Below are 21727 nucleotides of genomic sequence, written 5' to 3'. Positions count from 1 at the left end.
CCTTTAATATGTAGCTTATCAGAGGATGGGCTGTAGGGCACAGGCTTGTGGTGCCTGGGGAAGTGGGCTGCTGGCATCCCAGCTTGCCTCAAAGGGTGGCATTACTTACATCATTGCAAAGAGAAAGCCTGAAGAAAAGGTAATGGGGGTATACAGTTTGAGTTGACTTAATCCCTAAGCTCTTCAGCTCAAGGCTATCCCCCTACCCTGGAGCCAGGCCCCACTTCCCATTTTCTAGAGTTTAATTGGAGATAAGTGTCTCCGGTCCTTTTATGCCTGGGCTGGCTTTGAACCTCGATCCTTAGATCTCAGGCTCCTGAGTAACTAGGATTACAGGTGTGAGCCATCACACCAGTGGAAATTATTCTTATGTATGGTTAAGCCAACACATGTTTTATTTTTCATATGGTTGTTATACAGATTTCACTTACTAAAGATACCATATTTTATCTGGCCTTCATTATGATGTCAATATCTGGCAAATTGTAGTCACTTTAAAAAATGTTGGATGAGTAACAGAAGAATTCTTTAAACATTTTATAGTCTAAGCTGTACTCTAGTGGCTTCCTCCTACAATCCTAGCTACTCAGGAGGCTAAGTTCTCCAAATTGCAGTTCAAAACCAGGTAGAACAGGAAAGGCTTTCTCAATCTCTAAATAATCTATCCCCACCTCTCCACCCCCAAAAAAGAAAAGCTCTAAGTGTGGCTCAAGTGGTAGAGTGCTATCCTTGAACAGAAAAACCAAGGATAGCATCCTAGGACCTGCACACAAAAAAATGTCTATTTTTGCAACTTTATTAGGATTTTTGCTTTTTAGTTCTAAGCAGGATAAGTACAATATTTTAAATTTATTTGACATTTCATTAAATTACAGATTTGCTGAGCAGTGAACATAATAATAGTAAAAGGTATAGATGAACTGATAGGTGCTCATTGGCTTGTTAAAAATACCAAAATGTAAAGAATAAGACAAATTATGGATTTTTAGAAATAAAATATTTTTATTTTCTGGGTATATGTGATTATAGATTAGGGATCATGAGTATCATTATTTTTTTGTTGTTGGTCCTAGGTCTTGAGCTCTGGCCTTTTCCTGAGCTCTTCATCTCAAGGCTTCCGCCCTACCCCTTGAGCCACAGCATCACTTTGCCATTCAGGTTTTCTGGTGGTTAATTGGAGATAAGCGTCTCACAAGACTTTCCATTCCCCAGGCTGACTTTGAATGGTTATGCTCAGATCTCAGCCTCCCGAGCCTCTTGAGTAGCTAGGATTACCGGCGTGAGCCACCAGTTTCCAACTGGGATTCTTAATAAGAGTTTATCTTCTCAATAGAGAGAATTTGCCTTTTGTATCTCTTCCCCCCCCCCTTTAAAAACATTATTGGAGAAAAATCTTCCTCTCTTTCCTATAATCTGAAATTTTGGGTCTTAAGTGATTCTGTTACCTCGACTGAGTAGCTCAGATGACAGGCCCTAATGTATTCCGTTGGCCTTTTATTTTTAGTGGAAGTGCATTTTGTTGATGGAGAAATTGTTATTCTAATTATCTTTAAAATTTTTTATTTAAAATTTTTTCCCTCTCCCCCCATCTTTTTTTACATTTGTTTTCTGGCTTTGTGATGTGATGAATTAGTTTCCTGAGACTTTCATATTCAAAAACCTAACAATAATTGGTATTTGATAGTTATAGTGTGTCTCCTGGAATCTTATTTTTATAATAGTGCAACTTTTCATTGCTCATTGTCATATTTCTTTTCTCTCCCTCTCTCTCTCTCCCTCTCTCTCTCTCCCTCTCTCTCTCTCCCTCTCTCTCTCTGTCTCTCTCTCTCTGTCTCTCTCTCTCTGTCTCTCTCTCTCTCTGTCTCTCTCTCTCTGTCTCTCTCTCTCTCTCTGTCTCTCTCTCTCTCTCTCTCTCTCTCTCTCTCTCTCTCTTTTTTGCCAGTCCTGGGCTTGAGCTCAGGGCTTTAGCACTGTCCTTGGGTTTTCTCAAGGCTAGAGCTCTACTACTTGAGCCTAGCACCACTTCCGGCTTTTTTTTCCTATGTATGTGGTATCGAGGAATTGAACCCGGGTCTTCATGCATGCGAGGCAAGCACTCTACCACTAGGCCAAACTCCCAGCCCCTCTTTTCTCTTTTAAACATCATGTAGTTGTACAGAAATGTTTCAGTTCAGCATGCCGATTTTTGAGTGCAGTGCATCTTGGTTGATGTCATCACTTCAATTATTAGATTGTATCCATACAGTGCAATAGGTTCCTATGTGGTTTATTATCTTAATTTTATTTTTGGCTGATTTTTCTGAGTTTTTTTTTTTTGTCTATCAAGTTAGTTGATCGTATTGATTCATAGTAAGAAATTGTTTTTCTTTCTGTGGTTATTTCCGTTTAAAAATCATTAATGTATTTATTAGTGTTCCAGTTTTAAATGAACATTGATTTGGCCTGACTTGATTTAAGGTATAAAAAAAGAGCAGGTGGTTCGTGCCTGTAAACCTAGCTATTTGGAAGGCTGAGATCTGAGGATTGTGGTTCAGAACCAGCCTACGTAGGAAGCTGTGAGTCACCTATCTCCAATTAATCACCCAAAAGCCAGAAGTGGAGCTGTGGCCACAGTGGTAGAGCACTAACTTTGAGCACAAAGCTTAGACACAGCACCCAGGCCCCCAGAGTTCAAGCCCCAGGACTGGAGTGGAGGTGCTGTTAAGATGAAAGCAGAGTTCTAGAACACCATTGACTGTCTTAGTCTGGCCACTTAGTACTAAAACTCCTGTTGAAATTTATTTTTAGTTCTTTTTTTGGGGGGGGCAGTACTGAGAGTTTGACCTCAGGACCTTGCTGGGCAAAAATGGTCTGTCATGGAGCCACACTCCCCTAGTTCTTAAAAGTCATTTCTGAAAGCATTATGTTACATGCTATGAAAACATAAGATTTTACATATTTTGTTACAGATTTCTGTTGAGTAGTCTGTGATGCTATTGATTATTGGTATTTTCTCTTTTCAGGATTTAGGATACTGTTTTAAGTGAGATTTAAATGAGGTTTAGTTTGAAAATAAAATAGTAAATATGTGGAGGCAAGTGGGTACTTCAGTCGTGCTTCAGTCATTTGTAGGGTGAAGGAGAGGAAGTCGTTTTCTGTATCTTGAGAGTAGTTCAGCCCTGGTATCCCTTAAGGGAATGTGTGTTGGTGGACTGTATCATGACCAGTTTTTTTGTGAAGTACACAGTGTCTAGACACTTGAGTATTTGAAGTATATTGTCAATGTCTGTTGCAAGTAATGTCTATACAATACTGAAGTTTATGTAAGATGCCATTTTTTTTTCTTGTTAAGTCTTTAATTGGCCAAATATTCTAGGCAAGCAGTAAGCACAAGATGGGGGGGTATTGGCCTGAACTAGCTATCTGGCTTTAAAACTACTTCACCACACATGATAAATGATTGGATAGTGTAATGGGTAAATGTACTATTTTGGCTATTAAAATAGCCAATAGTACCTCAAAAGAAGCACCTTTTATAATTTCTGAGACGTACTTGCTATTTACAGATTCCCTCCCTCCCTCCCTTCCTTCCTCTTACTTACCTACCTAACATCTGGTGCCATAGTCCAGTATGTGAATAGCTATGAAGCTTGGAGATCCTTGGCAAAGAATGAAGAATGAACAGGGCATTGGAGCTAGAGGAACGCTTAGGCTGTTGTGCTTAGCTTTGTAGATTGTGACTGTCTCAGAGCCGTCATATGTGAGATGTGGCATAGAACAGTGCAGCGACTAACAGCATAATCTTTGACATGGCTTTCATCAAATCTGATTTTACTAGCTTTGCTTGAACCTCTTGGATGAGTCTTTCCAATCTTAGTGGTTTTTTTTTTTGGTCAGTCCACAGGTTTGAACTCAGGGCATGAGCACTGTCCTTGGGCTTTCTCAAGGCTAGAGCCCTACCACTTGAGCCACTGCACCACTTCCAGCTTTTTTCTATGTATATGATACCAATGAATTGAGCCTGAGTGTTTGTACATGCTAGGCGCAAGCACTCTACCACTAAGACAATCTCGGGACTCCTTCTTAGTGTTTCTATGAAGATTATATGAGGTCCTGTATAACATAGTAACAAGTACACTGTTTGCATAATTTGTCAATAGTCTTTCTGTGGTTGTTGGTATTAGTTTTGTAGAATTTCTTGGAAATAGATATAAATAAGGTTCTAGTTTACAGCATATATGATTATGCTACATACAAAAAAGATGAGAAGTATGAGTTATTGAGGTGATACAGAATTTCATTATGTCTAATCTTATTAAACTAACATTGTAAACAAAGTTTTGATATTTTCCTTCTAAAATACCTATTCACATTCTGAGCATAACATACATAATTGATTTTATAATCTTTTTCTTTAAATCCAGTGTTGTCATTTAAAATTATGTTTTTATGCATACAAAAATTACATAGTATTAGGATAAAGAAAACACAGTTAACAATTGGTGATATATTTAAATATTAGCTTTCTTAGCTCAAGCAGTTAGTTTGGAGATTGCAAAAAGTGAAGTTTCATAATAAATTGTAGACTATTTTATATAAAATAAAGTTTTTTTTTTTTTGAGATACAGGATATAGCTGTGTAGCTTGGCTGACCTTGAGCTTGGCCGTTACCCTTGTCCCTGGGCCTCTTGAGTGCAGGGATGATTGGCATACACCACCACACTGCAAATGAAGGACTTTGGGCTTTACTGAGAAACTTCACTAGTCGAATGCTTTTCAAGTACTCAGAATGTCAGCACATTACCCTTGTTTTTCAAGATGGAATTATTAGGAACATAAAAATGATTTAAATTTATATCTGAAAAAGAATTTTAAATATCTGCTAAGAATTCTGATTTTCATGTCTGCTTTTAAGCTTATGGTGAAGGGTATTGAACTCATACTTTTGTGCTTTACTAGATACTATGCTTGCACTTCATATCTAGTTTTTTATGTTGGACTTGGTCTCATTTTTGTAAGTCCTTTCTTTTTTTGTTGGTTGTAGGACTTTGAACTCTGGGCCTGGGCATTGTCCCTAAGCTCTTCACCTCAGGGCTATTGCCCTACCCGTTGAGTCACAGTGCCACTTAAGGTTTTCCCTTGGTTAATTGGAAATAAGAGTCTCACGGACTTTAGTGTGTGGGCTGGCTTTGAACCGTGATCCTCAGATCTTAGCCTCCTGAGTAGCTAGGATTACAGGCTTGAGCCATTGCACCTGACTTATGTCTTTCCTTAAGCCTGAATTTTTACAGAAGAAAAATACTGTTCTTAAAAGATTCTGTATTATTATGATCATATTTTGTACAAATAAAACGTGCATTCTATTTCTACTTACACACCTGCACACACATACCTGTATACACTCACACATACACATTGCCTTTTAAAAAGTTTTCAGATATAAATGAGAAGGAAAATTTTCTTTTTCCTTTCCTTTTTTTTTCTTATGAGTCATGGGGCTTGAACTCTGGGCCTGGGTGCTGTCTCTGAGCTCATCAGCTCAAGGCTACTGCCCTACCCCTTGAGCCACAGCACCACTTCCCGTTTCCTAGTGATTAATTGAAGAGTCTCACATTCTTTAGTGCCTGGACTGGCTTTGAACCACGGTCCTCAGATTTCAGCCTCTTGAGTAACTAGGATTACAGGTGTGAGCCACTGTGCCCAGCTGAGCGAATTTTTCTATACTGATAGAGTCTTCTGATTTTCAGTAAGTACCGACCTGATTGGGTTATCCTTGTATGTATCAGTTTTGCTTAGTAATATTGGTCATTCTGCAGTATTTAAAATTAAATGAAAAATAGGCTTGAATCAGTAGCTGGGAGTTTCACAGCTTATTGTTTTTGAATTACTTGATGTAGACTAGACCACTTGGCAATTGATTAGAAAATAAGAGATAAATAGAAGTAAAATTTAACATATTAAATAGTAAATATTTACACATTTTCATGATTATAAGCTAAAATACATAGTGCCACCATAGTATAATACATAATACAACCAGTGATTGTTGCTAGAATTGAGATCCTGACTTAAGTTTGAGAAATTTGTGTCCTTATAGGGGTTAAAAATGCTTTTTGAGAGTTAGTAGGCTAGTAAGTCTTGATTGATTAATTGAATTTTGCCAGTTGTAGGGCTTGAACTCAGGGTCTGAGCACTGCCCTTGGACTCTTCTCAAGGCTATTGCTCTACCACTTGAGCCACAGTACCACTTCCAGCTTTTTTCTATGTATGTGGTACCCGGGTCTTTGTGCATGCTAGGCAAGCACTCTACCAGTAGGCCAAACTCTCCTGGCCGTAAGTCTTGATTTTTAAAATTCATAATGAAGCCAAACAAATTGTGAAAGCCTTTGTATCATGACACTCATCAACAAAAGCTCTTTTAACTTTTTTTTTATTAAAATCTTGATAAAAGTGCATTGTAGACATTGCCCTTCCAAGAATCAAGTGCTCGTCAAACATTTTAAACTCTTTCCCCATCCTTCTCCAGAAGCTTTTAATTCATGATGTAAAATATTTATCATCTACCAAATTAAAAGCTCTAGGCTTGTAAACTTGGCTCTTAGAGCAAGAAATCAGTGCCATAAAATAAATATGGCATGTGCATACCTATCACCAGTAAAGAAACTTCCTGTATTTTGCAGCTTTTTAGATATGTGTCAGAATACTGAATGAAACTGCTACTGTATTCTTTCTTCAACACTATATCCTCTTGGTGCTTTCTAAGTGATTATTTTTGTGTGTTTGAGGAATGTGATTGGTTCTTACAAACATACTTGAAATCAGGTAGAGATGAAGTTAAATAATGGTACTCTTGAAGGCTGCAGTACTGGATCTATTCAAATAACTCATGAAGCACTAGAGTGGCCCCTTAATACCAACGAAGAAAGAAAATTTATCTGTTTTGAAGCATTTAATAACTTTTTAAAATAAAAATTTGAGCCTGAGACACATTTTTTCACATTTTATCATGTCATATTTAAATAACTTTCCCCAAATATGAGTATTAACAAAAAATTAAGATTGAGTATTTTAATTATTAAAAAAAGTAAATCCTGAACTTTGAGTTTATGAAATAACTAAATCTTAGTACATGAATTTGATCTTCAGAACACTGTTATAGGTCTGAGAATTTGTCCTTTACACAATTACAAAGTTTTCTTAAAATTGATGGTAGTGTTTTATTTACATTTAATTTTTATATTCAAATGAGAAGTTAAGTCTACATGACTTTTATTTTTTTTAAATGAAAATTTTTGTGGAAAATGTATGGGGATACCTTTCATTGGCTCCAACATAAGATTTGACCCATTTGATGTATGCATGCTTGTTATTGCATGTTAATACACAGAATCCCCTTATACATTTTTAAAAAATAGATTCTTCTGGGGTACTTAAATCATAACAGTGAAGTGTTAAGAATTACCTTCAGAAATTAAAAAAATTCAAATTCTTTTATGTGGTGAATTTTTACTAAACCTTGTCCTATAGATGTCATTGATCTTAACTATACATGCTTTTTAGCAATATTTACAGATTGTACACTTGAGCAAACAATCCTCTTTTTCAGTGTAATTTACGGTGGCGATACCTGCCTGCTTTTTCCTTTGCTGCGTTGGCACAGGCATTGTGCTTATTTTGTTGTAAATGGTTCCAGTATTTTATCAGTTCACTAGGCTGGAACTGATGAGAGGTAATTAGGTGGCTGTATTTACAGCTTGAATAAGAAACTCGCCAGTGATTGAACACGAACTCGTTGGGAGGGGGTACAGGATCAATTCTTAACTTGGCAAGACAGATCCCTACATACACGTCTTCCAGGTGTAAACGACGGATACCTAAAGAAACTTTAAATATCTTTTCTGCTAGATCTCCAGAAAAAACATAACCAGTTCCGGAACAGAAGACAGGGTAGCGTTCACTTGGGTAGAGGTCTGGTGGCATGTACCACTTGCTATCTTTGTTTCGATTGGGCGCATAGCCTCTCATTAGGTACCCAGTGAAATAATTACGCCGCGGAGGCAGATCTGGCTTCAGTAACTTATGTATCAAGTATTCGGTGTTGACAAACATGTCACTGTCTGTCTTCATGACATAAGGACTGTGTGGACAGTATGTTGCAACCCAGTTCATACCCATTAATGTTTTGATAGTCAAGTTGTAGTATGTGTCTAAGTAGTCCTGTTGAATTATGTCATGATACTGTCTGCTTTCTTCCAATATTGCATGTTGAAGGTAGTCATTTAGCTTAATACTTAGGCCTAATAAAAAAATCCGTGTTATTTGGATACCAGGTGCTAGACTCTCATTGCCCCACGTGTGCCGGATCGCTCTTCTAGCCTCTATTTGTCCAGGTTCTGCAGCTATTAGTAGTATTAGGAAAGGGCTTCTGTCCTGGCATTTGTCAGGCTCGTTGATGATATATTTGAAGTGATAAGTGTTAGGATGTCTAGTACCCTTTTCAGTGTAAATACTCCTGTTGGCACTGAGTGTATTCTCCAATCCCGTAACTCCTTGTGGTGACTGGTCTGTGTTGTTGGAGTTGGTTACAGTTTGGGGTCTTAGAGTCTGAGGGACTGTTTCTTTCCAAATGTTTCGTAGAGAGCTGTGGTTTGTCTCACTTTTTGTAGAACGAAATCCCCGGAAACTGTACATCACAGGGTTTTCTTTGAATCCAGCTCTGCCTGGCAGCCAGTCATGATGACTGAAAAACAAAAACATAGCAAAGAGAAACACTAGAGAAAGTACCCCAATAAGATGGGTTCGGAACAGAGACCTCTTAGCATTCCAGGTCATCTTTACAAAGCAGCAGTGTCGTCTTCTCCACTGAAGCATGTTGTAAATATCCAGTAGTGGTGTGTGAAATATTGGTGGTCCTGAATACTGCTTTTTCTCCTGTGTCAGTGCTGCTCTTTGTCATCTGGTTTTGATTCAGTCACGTGTCCCTTGCAGTCATTCTGTAAAGACAAAGTATAAAGGTTTAAATATGCTAGATCTCTCAAAATGGTTTGAAAGGGCTTCTGAATACTAATAAAACTAAGGCAAATAGGAAGGGATTTTTAAAGCTGTGAACGTGGGCTAGCCCAGAAGCAGAGCCTGGAATTTGCTTCTTTTTGCAACACACTGAGGACAGTATTAATATCCCCCCTCTTTTTTTTTCTGGTTATGTCATTGTTTTAGGAACTCGGGACATTTATACCTTTGATCTTGGTTAGAGATTTAAAAGTTGTGTGTGTGTAGAAAAGAAAAATGTTACTTGCTTCCTGACAGAGGCTGTGTAGGAAAGCCTCAAGAGCAGATGGAAATTTTATTGATATTAATTAAAATTGATTTGACATACCATTGATGGTATGGTGCTCTGTCAGCGGCCTTCTTTGTAAAATGGTCATGTGTCATTCGTGGGACAAACAGTGCAAGGTTGATTATAGCAGAGTTCTGTTAGTCACAGTACAGTGCTTGGCATGTTTCCCATTGGCCCCCACTGTGCTGAGAAAGTCAATGAGAAGATGCACCTGTCAAAATGAATTTCAGGGTCCAGTAACTTCAGGGTGGGATTTTTAGACAGTAGTAAATGATTAATGGTTTGGAGTACTCTTCTAATTTAACCTTCCACAACAAGATATGAAGTATATAAAGCTCATTGTCCTTGCATTTGAAGATTTATTTTAAAATATAACAAGCGATTATCTTTAGTTATCTGTGGTTTTAGACATCAAATTTTCACAAAAGTACATTTTAAAACATTCTTAAGTTGTCTTTTGATGCAGAATTTGTTAATTTTTAGTCTTCTTGTAGACTAACATGTAAAGCACTGTATATTTAAAGCAAATTACCAGAGGTCAGAAATGGCAACTTCTTTGTAGACTGCTTAAAAATAGCTAATAAAAAAAAATTCAGTATGGGGTAGGTTCATGGTGTCCCATACTTAAAAAAAAGCTTTTACACTGTGCAGCACAAACTTGTCTATAATTTGTTTTCAGTTTCTTTCTCTGCATTCTTAGACTTTCTGGTTCAAGAACTTGAGGTGGGGTAATAGAGGTAAATGATCTGGAATTTGACTTCGTGGAAGAAAGAGAAGCAAACGTTTGGGATAGATACTAAAAATGCGTAGTTTTAATTTGAATTTTGTACTGAAAATTATTTCTTTGAGCAAAAGAAATTAGTGAGATTTTAATATGGGAACATTAGTTTATTTGAAATTATTCTTGAAAGTAAATGTGGTTAGCCTGTAATAAATACTGACTCATGCTCAATGAAATATGAAACTTTGAGATTAGTTATTTTAGGCAGTGGCATGTAAATTCATGTATCTCTGAATAATTGTAGAGTAAAATTCCCATGCATAAAGATAGGCATCTTGAAAATATTGATTGGAAGTGTTAGATGTAGATGAATGAATGTGCTATTCTAGCAGTAGCCACTAGGAGGAGCAAGTAGGTAGGAATTTGAATACATCTCCAAAGTGTTTAACAGCAGACACCAGCGTTTGATAATTTCTAGTATTTGAAAGTAAATTGTGCATTTAGCAATTATAATATTTAACAAATATAAAAATTACTGGAAAGTTTTGATAAATGTGTATAGTGCGGTTTTCAAAATTTGGAGTTTCAAAAAGTAATTCACTGTTCATTAATTTACTTAAAAAAATTAGTAGTCCATTGGTATCATAAAGACCAAGGATAGTCTGTCAAAAATTATTGTTATGCTACGAGTAAGCGGAAAACACTACCTATTTTCCTACTTATGCTTGTAACTACCTGACCATTCTGTCCAGACTAGGAAATTACTTTAAAGCTTTTATTAGAAAATGACATGTCTTGTAAATAGTAATGATATCCCTTCATAAAGAGACTGGAACATATGAGGGCTGTGTATTAAAACGGAAAAGAAACAGGTTTATTTGATCTGCTTCAAGTATTCTAAACATAACATATGTATCAGCTTTCTATCTTCTGTCATCGCAGTGTTTAGAACCTATTTGAGGGTGTTTTGTGTGTCTTTTAAAAGTGTAAATTAATTTTTTAAGAAGCAGTAAATATAAGATCAGATATTTGAGTAAATAGAAGACTGAAGAAGTTAGTGAAGATACCATAGTAGTAGTAAGTCCCAAAGTATTTCCTATTACAGAAAATAGCAAATGGAGGTGTACTCTTAGTGTAAGTGTATAATTATGATTCGAATATAATTGTATTGCATCATGTGATTAACATGTATCTTATTCATACTGTTTTACTAATATAGTCTGAAGAGGCTTGAAATCCACATAAGCCTTTTTTGTTAATCTCCCACTGATACAATGAAACTCAAGTGAAACTCTAGCCTTCAAAATGTTTTGTTAGAAGTTTTTCAGGTATTTACCATAATTTTACTGTTAAAGAGAAAGCAAAATTGAAGCAACTATTTCTCCTTATTTTCTACTTAATGCCTATTGTATTTTAAATCTTGCAAAGTGAAAGTTAAATATCTTGGTATACAAAAATAGCAGTTTTGCATTTTGTATTTTTTAGAATAGAAATAGTTATGATTTATCTTTTAGACTTGAAAATTTCCAAGTATATCAGTATGTATTTATATCTTATGAAGTTAAGAAGCATGCCGTTATAAAATGTGGTTCTCTCACACATACAGAGTTTTAATCATTTGACTTTTAGAACTTAATGTATTTAGTTCGGTAAAAAAAAAAGATCTAGATTTAAGTGCTACTTTTATAGAAAAACTTCTGAGCCTGTATTTTGAGATAGCTAGCTTGCTAAACTGCTTAATTGGTGACTATGACATTGATCAAGTTCCAAGAAGTACTTAATTTTTAGAACCATGTTTTTATTTATAGTATCTGATATTAAATTTTATTAAGATAAACATTCGTGGTTATGAATGAGAATATTGAATTTGTTTAATCTTAATTTTGGAACACATTGTTTAAAGTGTCTTAAAATGTTTGCCCTTTGTAATTAAGTATTAAGGTAGTGAATTGCATGAAGCCAGGAAAAAATCAAGATTTGATATGTTTGGAAAATTTTAATATAGTATCTGAGTTCTTGAGTCCTATTTTTTTATGAGGATTGTTGCTAACATAGTTTGATTTATCTTTATTTTTACAGCAGTAGTTTATTACTGTGTGTTAATATAGCCTAGAAGACATTAGCTACATTTATGTGAATTTTTTTGATCTTGCAATGCTAGTAGTGGATTTCTTTTATATCCAAGTGTTTTTATGTTATAATTTTACGTTTAACATGCTCTCCGGAAATAATCTTAGATTTGGTCATTTAAAGTAAATCTGTTACCTAAGATAAATGGGGTACTTAAAAAAGCCGAACAATTATTGACATCTCTTTGTTTAAAGTTGTGTTCGTGGACCTGGAATAACATGTGACTACTGTGGTGGTGTGCTGTGCATAAACTCACACAACCTATGTGATCCTGTGCTAATGTTTTCCTTTTAGTATTTTCTTGTAGCTCAGTAATACCTAAAATTTGTCAGCATGTTCTTAGTTTGTGTTTATTATCTATCTTCTTTATTGGAGGAGGTGGTGGATATTATGGGGGAGACTTCATTACTATGAACTATTGAGATGTTGTTTCAGAAGGACTTCGCAGCCAGGCTTCTAATGCAAAGACCATACTTGATACTGCTTAATGTAATTTCACTGCATTGTCTCTTGATAGCCATTTTCAAGAGTGCTCTTTAATTTACTAGAATAGGATTCAATTTGACCTAATTTGATAGAGAATTGCCATGTTTACTGTAAAGGGCTACAGATTTTAAGTTTATTTCCTTAGAAAATTCTTTAGCTATATCTGCTTATTTTATTTTCTCATGCGTTAATACTCCAGAATTACTTCCAGCTATCTATTAGCTGAATAAAGCAGGGACAGCTTGTTTTCTGAACAAAACAGATTTTAAAATCATATATTTTGGAATCCTTTCATAGTTTCAAGGGCAGTGAACTGTCTGAACTTGTTTATCAAGTATCAGTGCCTTCAGAGCCATAAAAAGGCAACACATTTAAATGAGTATCGTATACAAGATATCCACGTACCTTCCTTGGTCGGGCCATTTGTGTGGAGAGGATTATGCCACTGAACATACTTTTGGCACGCCATCACTTCAGCAGAACGATGCGATGGAACATGCGCACATCCCCCACAGTCTGCGATCGCTTTCCAGTGTCCAGTGTCCAGTGTCTGTGTGTCTTCTAGTTAGACTCCTGGCTCATATGGGTCCTCCTCTTCTGAGATTTCCCCTTTCTTTCATTTTCCCTCTCCTTTGTTAAACAAAAGAGCCAGAGTTGTCCGTTCTATTTGTAGCACTGTTGACTCTTTCCGACAGTTGATGCATTGAAGCTTTTTGCATCTGTTATAGCCTCCTGGCTCATATGGATCCTCCTCTTCTGAGATTTTCCCTTTCTTTCATTTTCCCTCTCCTTTGTTAAACAAAAGAAGCAGAGCACTGTTGCCTCTTTCCGACAGTTGATGCATTGAAGGTTTTTACCTCTGTTGTTTTCCTGGCTGGACAATGCAGTGCTGTGTTCTCTTCTCAGTTTCCATATTTCTAGTAATAACCCTGAGCTGCACTGGGAAGCAGCAGAGCCGAATCTGGTGCTCCGGGTGTGTGGAGAAAGAACGGGATTTTCCTCTCCTTTCCTGGTTGCCTGGCAGCTGCAGGAAGGATTTTTGAGCAGTTTTGCTGGGGTTTTAGGCTGTAAGATGAAATCCACGCGTCCTCAGCTGCTGCACAGGCAGGAGCAGTTTAAATGTGGGCTTGACAGATGCTCTCTCTGACAGAGCAGAATTTAACGTCACTGCTTGGCTGGATCCCACGTGATTGTTTGCATTCATCTTGACTAAAAGCCTAAGGTAGGGAGAGGCTTAGACATTTTGCTTGTATGTGAAAAATCCTATATATTTAGTACAAGTGTAGTGATGAGTAGATAATATGAAAATGGAATGATTATGAAATGGGGATTATGATTTTTCTTACAGTTTAATTCCCTTTGAAAAATAAAGCATAGGCTTTCTAAATATTTTCTGTCTTAGGTGGTGGCTCTCATGTTTCATACAAGTTTCTGTAAGGTATAATCAATATCTACTTTTTTATGTAAGCTGAATAAGTTAACCCCTTCAGTTCATGCCTGGCCTTGAAAGTGTGTTTTTTTTGTTTGTTTGTTTGAAGTGCTCTGATTTTGATAAGGTTCAAGTTAATACTCATAGACAATTTTGTCGTTCATTAGTAACCTAGGTTTTTCTCCTCTGTATTCTGCAGTTTATATAAATGGCCTGTCAAGAATCGCTCCATGTGTACTGTGACAGTCTGCTGATTTGGTTCTCTGTAGTTCATAGTGGTTTTGAAGGCAAGAAAGTTTACTTTTAATCACTTTTTAGGATCAACAGTTTGGTTTTTTTTTTTCTTTCTTTAAAAGAACATGCAACCAGGCACAGTGGCTCACGCCTATAATCCTACCTACTCAGGAGACTGAGATCTGAGGATCCAGGTTCAAAGCCAGCTGGGGCACTAAAGTCTGTGAGACTCTTATCTCCAGTTAGCCACTAGAAAACCAGAAGTTGTAGGGGTAGGATGGTAGCCTTAAGCTGAAGAGCTCAGTGACAATGCCCAGGCCCAGAGTTCAAGCCCCACGACTGAACTCCCCCCCTCCCCCCCCAAAAAAAACCAAAACAAAACAACAAGTACATGCATTATAAAATTGAACAAAATAATATATGTGATATACTTTTATTGAAACATGGTCTAGGTGATGAGATTTGACCCAATTATGTTTACTTATCCTGCTATAACAGATAGATTTTGTATTAGGTCCTCTGAACTCCTACTTAGTGGTTAGTCTCCTGAGCATTTGGTAACTTGTTTCTTGTTTTTCTGTGAACACAGTGACAGATTTTTTTGTATTTTAAATAATAAATTCTCAGTTTTTCTCTGATACTCTAGGGACATAGCTCTCAGAAATTGAAATGCTAGAGCTTTGGCTATATGTTTGTAGTTACACATATTTTTCATCTCACTTGTCTCCACAAAAGACCTATTATTTCAACTGAATAAAGATGTCAAACTAATTTATCCTAATATTTATTATGTGGCTTTTCTAGAAATTGTGGAAAGATTATTATGAAAGAGAAAATGTTATAAACTGGAAACATAGTCTAAAGCTTTGTTTTTCTTAGTTGAAATTTTTTCCTTTGGTCATGGGGATTGGAGTTGAACTAGCACTTTACCAATCTGGGCCAGAGCTCTACTTCTGGTTTTTTGGTGATTAATTGGAGACCAGAGTCCATGGACTTTTCTGCCAGGGCTGGCTTTTGAGCCATAATCCACAGATTTAAGCCTCCTGAGTAGCTAGGATTACAGGCATGAGCCGCCAGTGCCCGACTCTGGATTGAATTTTAAGGACTAGAACCCAGGCCTTGGCATTTAGCTCCTCCCTTTCTCCCCCATCTCTTTGCCAGTCCTGGGGCTTGAACTCAGGGCCTGAGTACTGTCCCTGAGCTTCTTTTTGCTCAAGGATAGCACTCTGCTACTTGAGCCACAGTGCCACTTCTGGCCTTTTCTGTTTATATGGTGCTGTAGAATCAAATCCCTGGCTTCTTGCATGTATATAAGCTCTCTACCACCAAGCCACATTCCCAGCCCTGGCATTTAGTTCTTATAGTCACTCACACTACCAACACTTACCAGTTCTTTTTTAAATAGCAATAAGACAAGCTAGGCAAGAGAATATTGTTTATGAACATACTTAACTGACTCTCTACAAGTAGAAATAGATTTTTGTAAATTAATGTTTGACAGTGACTCCTCCTATAGGATTTGAATGTGAGATCGACGGCACTGCCCATTTATTCAATTTATTTTATGTGTAGTAAAACTATCATGGAGGAACAAAGGTCAAGTCATTTTTACTGTATGAACTGTTATAAAAATGGCCTTTGGCTAGGGATGTGCACTTGCCTAGCATGCATGAAACCCCAGGTTTGATTCCACAGTACCATATAAAGGAAAAAGCTGGAAGTAGCACCGTGGCTCAGTAGCTTAAAGTGGTAGAGTGCTAGCCTTGAGCAAAAAGAAGCTCAGGGACAGTGCCCTGCCCCTGTGTTCAAGTCCCAAGATTGTAAAAAAAAAAAAAAAAAGACCTTTGTTCCATATGATAGTTTTAGTTTATATTATTTTAAAGGTGAGGAGGTAATGCCTAATGAGTCAGCTAATGAGTGATTTAGAAAGAGGTCTTTCTGAGCTTCAAAGCAAGATTTTCTTTGTTCTTATAACCCATTCTTTTTTTTTTTTTTTTTGCCAGTCCTGGGCTTGAGCTCAGGGCTTGAGCACTGTCCTTGGACTTTCTCAAGGCTAGAGCTCTACCACTTGAGCCTCTGCACCACTTCCGGTTTTTTTTCTATATGTGGTACCGAGGAATCGAACCCGGGTCTTCTTGCATGCTAGGCAAGCACTTTAACCACTAGGCCAAACTCCTGGCCCGTCTTTTTTTTTTTTTTTTTTTGGCCAGACCTGGGGCTTGAATTCAGGGCCTGGACACTGTCCTTGGGTTTTCTCAAGGTTAACACTCTACCATTTGAGAACAGCACCTCTTCTACCTTTTTCTGTGTATGTGGAACTGAGGAATCAAACCCAGGGCTTTGTGCATGCTGGGGAAGCACTCTACCATGAGGCTAGATTCCCGGTCCTACAATCCACTCTTAAATATTGAGATGACATAGCCGCTGGAGAAACGGAGGATTTCCCATGCCCGACACAGCATTTATGGGAATCATTCGATGCCACGGTATTTTTAGTTTCACTTTTCAAAAAATACCTGTAAATCTGCTACTGTATACTAACATTTACACTTACCGACAGCATTTTAACGTTAAAAGTATGAGGATGATTCAGATAAATTCTCTGTTCTTTCTCCAGGAAAGGAGATAATATTGATTAGCTTGTGTTAGTTATACATAGGATATTTTGATACAGCTCACTTATTTATACTGTGTTACAACAAATAATTTTTGCTAATACTTCAAAAATACTTAAAAAATTTATGTCCACTGTTGGCATTTTGGTGGTTCATTAGAGATAAACAAGAAACCTCACAGACTTTCCTGGCTGGACTGGTTTTGAACGGTGATCTTCAGGTCTGAGTAGGTAGGATAAGGCTCTGAGCCACCAGTGCTTGCACCTTTCTTTGTCAGTCCTTTTGAGTGGACTTGTAGATGTCTATCTGGATATGTTATTATGTATCTTAGTTTTGTTTTGAGTCAGTCATGGGACTTGAACTCTGGGCCTGGGCCTGTCCCCGAGCTCTTCAGCTCAAGGCTACCACCCTACCCCTTAAGCCACAGCACCGCTTCCAGTTTTCTAGTCATTAATTGGAGATAAGAGTCTCACAGACTTTAGTGTCCTGGCTGGCTTTGAACCTCGATCCTCAAATCTCAGCCTCCTAAGTAGCTAGGATTACAGATGTGAGCCAGTGCCACCCGACTTTGTATCTTAGTTTTTAAAGAGAACTGATTGTTAACCTGCTCCTTAATGATTGCCTTCAGTATTAGATTGAGGCCTTGAAATATTACTATTACAGTGCTGTTTTCTTACCTCTGTATATTGAAAGGTACTGTGTAAAGCACACTATCTAGTAGGTCAGACTGTATATAAAATTTTATTACATCTATAATAAAATTAAGTTAAACTGATGAACAGCTTTATATATGAAGTTTAAAAAAAACAGAGCAGACATGAGATAAAACTTCTTTTAGCAACTTGCTTCTTTCTAGTCAAGAGAAATGGTAAGAAAAAAAAAATCTTATACTTAATACCTTCAGTTCCCTCCCTCCCTCTCTCCCCCTCTCTCTCCACCAGGCCTGGGGCTTGAACTCAGGGCCTAGGCACTGTTCTTGGACACTTTTTTGCTCAATGCTAGCACTCTGCCCCTTGAGCCACAGCACCACTTCTGGCTGTTTTTCCCCTGTGTATATAGTACCAGGGCTTCCTGCATTCTAGGTGAGCACTCTACCACTAGGCTATGCTCCTGGCCCCTTCAGTTTCTTTTGACAAACTTAATTCTGTGGTTAAATCAACCCGGTAGATACGACAGGTTGCCTTGTTAGACGGGTACTCACAGGTACTTGGTTAAGTTTTATAGTTATAAAATGTCTTGTAGTTCTACTTCAGTAAGTCTGCTCTTTAATCTTACAATACATGCCCAATGGAAAATTCAGAATTCATTACCCCTTGTATTAAGAAGCCCATTAATGATGTTTGCATCACTTTTTACTTTGAGTTCACAAAGGATGAATTAGCCCAACTGCAGACCAGCTATCTTAGAATGGCCACAGGTGTCAGTGTTGGCTGTCTTATTTTTCTCATTCACTTTTCACAGAGTTGTTGAGCTGATACTCATATTGTTTAGGAATTTCTTTTGACTTAAAAAATAAGGCCACATATATTCCTTTCAGAAACTATGTACAGATGCCTAATTCATATATACTAATTAAGGATCTTAACGGGAAATATAAGTATCTCTAAAATTAGTGACTGGCTAGAGAAGTGGTAATCCTGTAGTCCTTGGGACAGTCCTACACTGTGTTATCTAGGGTGGCCTTGAACTCACCATCTGCCTGCCTCTACCTCCCAGGTGCAGGATTACAGGTTTGTGTTATCACTGTACCTATCTTCAGTTGGATGCCTGATTGTCTCTCTTTGGATATCCCCATGAGTAAAAAACCTTTATAATTAAATGAACATAAGATGTTACTGGGACACAATGGGTAAGTTTAACTGATTAAATGTTAAGTTATTCAGTTCAACTTCACAACAGAATGCACTGAACTTTTTTCTTCATGCTGTACTGAACTTTGCCAGTAGTTCACCATTTCACAAAAGTCATGTTATACCAATGATACTGATAGCAATTGACTCACTAGTACAGCACATCTGTGAAATTACTGTACTCACTTTTTTCTTCTTCCCTTCTTTTGTGGCAGTTCTGAGACTTAAACTCTGTGTGTGTGTGCATGTGTGTGTATGTGTGTTTGTGCGTGTGCGTATGTGTGCTTGTGTGCGTGTGTGTTCCAGTTTTGCTGAAGGCCACTGCTCTACTGCTTGAGCCCCACTTCACCCCTTCCTGGCTTTTCTGGTGATTAGTTGGAGGTAAGCGTCTTAAGAGACTTTCCTGCTGGGCTGACTGAACTGTGATCCTTAGATCTCAGCCTGCTTAGTAGCCAGAATTACGGGTGTGAGCCACTGGCCCCAGTTTTTTATGTAGAGGTGTTAGCATCTAGTTAATCCTATTTGGTGACCTATCTTTAGATTTGCATAGTTTTATGATAAATTATTTTAAGGGTATATATATATATATATATATATGTTATTTATAACAGCAATTCTTATTTCACTCTCTCTCTCTCTCTCTCTCTCTCTCTCTCTCTCTCTCTCTCTCTCTCTCTCTCTCTTTTTCCCTCCTTTCCTTTTCCTTCTTTTCCTTTTCCTTTCCCTTTCCCTTTTCCTTTCCCTTTCCCTTTCCCTTTCCCTTTCCCTTTCCCTTTCCCTTTCCCTTTCCCTTTCTGCCAGTTCTGGGCCTTGAGCTCAGGGCCTGAGCACTGTCCTTAGACTTTCTCAAGGCTAGAGCTCTACCACTTGAACCTCAGCACCGCTTCCATCTGTTTTCTAGGTATGTGGTACCAAGGAATCAAAGCCAGGTCTTTGTCCATGCTAGGCAAGCACGCTACCACTAGGCCACACTCCTAGCCCTCATTTTAGTTTCTTACCTCAAGATTTGTAAATGAGGTTTCTTCAGCGTAGTCAGCAGTGCCTGCTAGTTCCATCATGAATTTGGACCCATTAAACTACACACTGTTTCAGTGAACCTTCCTAATCCATGCCACTGTAAACATAAAAGAATCCTGTTTTCAGTGAAGAAAGATAATCCCTTTATTAATCCTCAGCCAACCCTGCAAAAGAATTGTTTAGAAGTTGTGTGACTCAAGTGGTGGAGTGTCTAGCCTGGAGTGAAAAAGCCAAGCAAGAGCATAAAGCTCTGGATTCAAGCTCTAGTACATCAGAAAGGGGTCGGGGAACAAATCATTTGTCCAGATATCATGCACCTGCTTTGTAAAGTGTGAACCAACAGCCCACTCCTGACTGCTGATTACATTTTGTAATGTAATGTTTCAGTTTCATTCATGTGGATGCAAGTTTTCAACCACTAAGAGACTCCTTTTTGTTCTCAGCAATCCTGCACCACTCCCCCACCCGTGGAACCCGAGATAAGAAGTAGGCTAAGCAAACCTTTACCACTGAGTTGAGTGAAATACCCCCCTTCCCTGTTATTTGAAATTGTTGGCTGATATTAATTATACACACCTAGCTCTTCTATTCCTCTCTTTGTCCCAATTTTAATTGCTATTTTAGTCTAACATTCTCCATAGGAAATAAGCAGGAAATAAACAGGATCTGTTTCTATATGTTTATCATTTATGTAACAAGCCACATTGTTAATGCATTATAGATTATATTGAGAATAAAATCAACCTAGTTGAGAACAAAGAAAATTACATTTATTTAGAACTAATATTGAGGTCTGGGAAAATACAGGTTCCCGTCATCCTGAAAAGTGCTCCAAATGTTTTCTGAAATGTTAGCTATATTTTTTACTTGCCTTTTTTAAAAAAAAATGGATTTAAACCATAGAGTTGTGCGTATGTTAGGCTCATGTGTTAGACATTAGGAGTTGGGAACACTGTCTTGTTCAGAAAGGAATTGGAAATGGGGTGCCTGTGCTCACGCCTGTAATCCTAGCCACTCAGGAGGCTGACATCTGAGGATCGTGGTTCAAAGCCAGCCCAGGAAGGAAAATCTCTTAAACTTTTATCTCCAGTTAACCACCAAAAAGCTAAAAGTGGAGGTAGAACATTAGCCTTGAATGGAAAAGCCTCCGGACAGTGCTCAGATCTGATTTCAACCCCCAGGAACAGCACAAAAACAGAATCAAAAATGAAAGGAAAGGGATTGGAGGGATTAGGTGTTCCCCGAGTCTATGTGTAAGGGAAAGGGATCCATTGCACAGGTTACAAAAGTTACCAGTGCTTCAAGGCCCAGTTTACACCAACTGCTAATTTTCAGCTCGGTTCAAAGATCCCGTTGAGGATCTGTCTGAGACCTAATTAGCAGGAGGCACCCTGCTCCAGTTTAAGTGTCCCGAACCAGTGCTGCTCTAGTTTTAGTTCTTCCCTAAGAGCTCTTCTGTAATGACTGAAAAGTTTTTCACATTTTAGATTTTGGAATATTTATATGACCATAATGTCATGTTCTAGGGATAGGACCTAAGCCTAAACAAGTTCATTTATGTTTCATGTGTGCATTATATATATTCTTTGGAGAATAATGTTACTTTATACTTTTAATGTCCCTGTATTTTGATGAAATTTGTCACATGAAATAGCTGTAACACTTTCAGAAGCCCTTACAAGAGTTTGGAGCATTTCAGATTAGTATACTGTTAATCTCTGTACTTTGAAATTGGCTCACATGGTTATGGAGCCTTAGAAGCACAGAGTCTACAGTTTGCATGCAGACATGAGCCAATGGTATTGTTTCTGCTCCTAAGGCCTGAGTACATAGAGCTGTAGCACTGTGAGTTCTGTGGAACGTGGAGGTGGATCGAATGGGTTCTTTGTTAGAAGTCAGAGGAGTGCTATCTCTGTCTGCCTTTCCTGT

At 37.7% G+C, this 21727-nt stretch overlaps 2 protein-coding genes across 2 annotated transcripts in view; one reads left to right on the top strand and one right to left on the bottom strand.

The window, feature by feature from the left end:
- Cdc73 (cell division cycle 73) overlaps positions 1–21727 on the top strand; it is a 93792-nt gene that overhangs the window by 36416 nt on the left and 35649 nt on the right. The gene's annotated exons all lie outside the window — the stretch shown is intronic.
- On the bottom strand, positions 7033–13770 carry B3galt2 (beta-1,3-galactosyltransferase 2). The gene is made up of 2 exons (XM_090341481.1): positions 13059–13770; positions 7033–8972 (listed from the first exon to the last, which is right to left on the bottom strand). Exon 2 carries the CDS (start codon positions 8848–8850, stop codon positions 7582–7584), a length of 1269 nt encoding a protein of 422 aa, XP_090197607.1. The 5' UTR covers positions 8851–8972; positions 13059–13770; the 3' UTR covers positions 7033–7581.

The sequence above is a fragment of the Megascapheus bottae genome, chromosome 10 (genome assembly GCF_031878675.1).
Source record: "Megascapheus bottae isolate mThoBot1 chromosome 10, mThoBot2.hap1, whole genome shotgun sequence".
NCBI lineage: Eukaryota > Metazoa > Chordata > Mammalia > Rodentia > Geomyidae > Megascapheus > Megascapheus bottae.
This window is presented reverse-complemented; position numbering and strand designations above follow the sequence as displayed.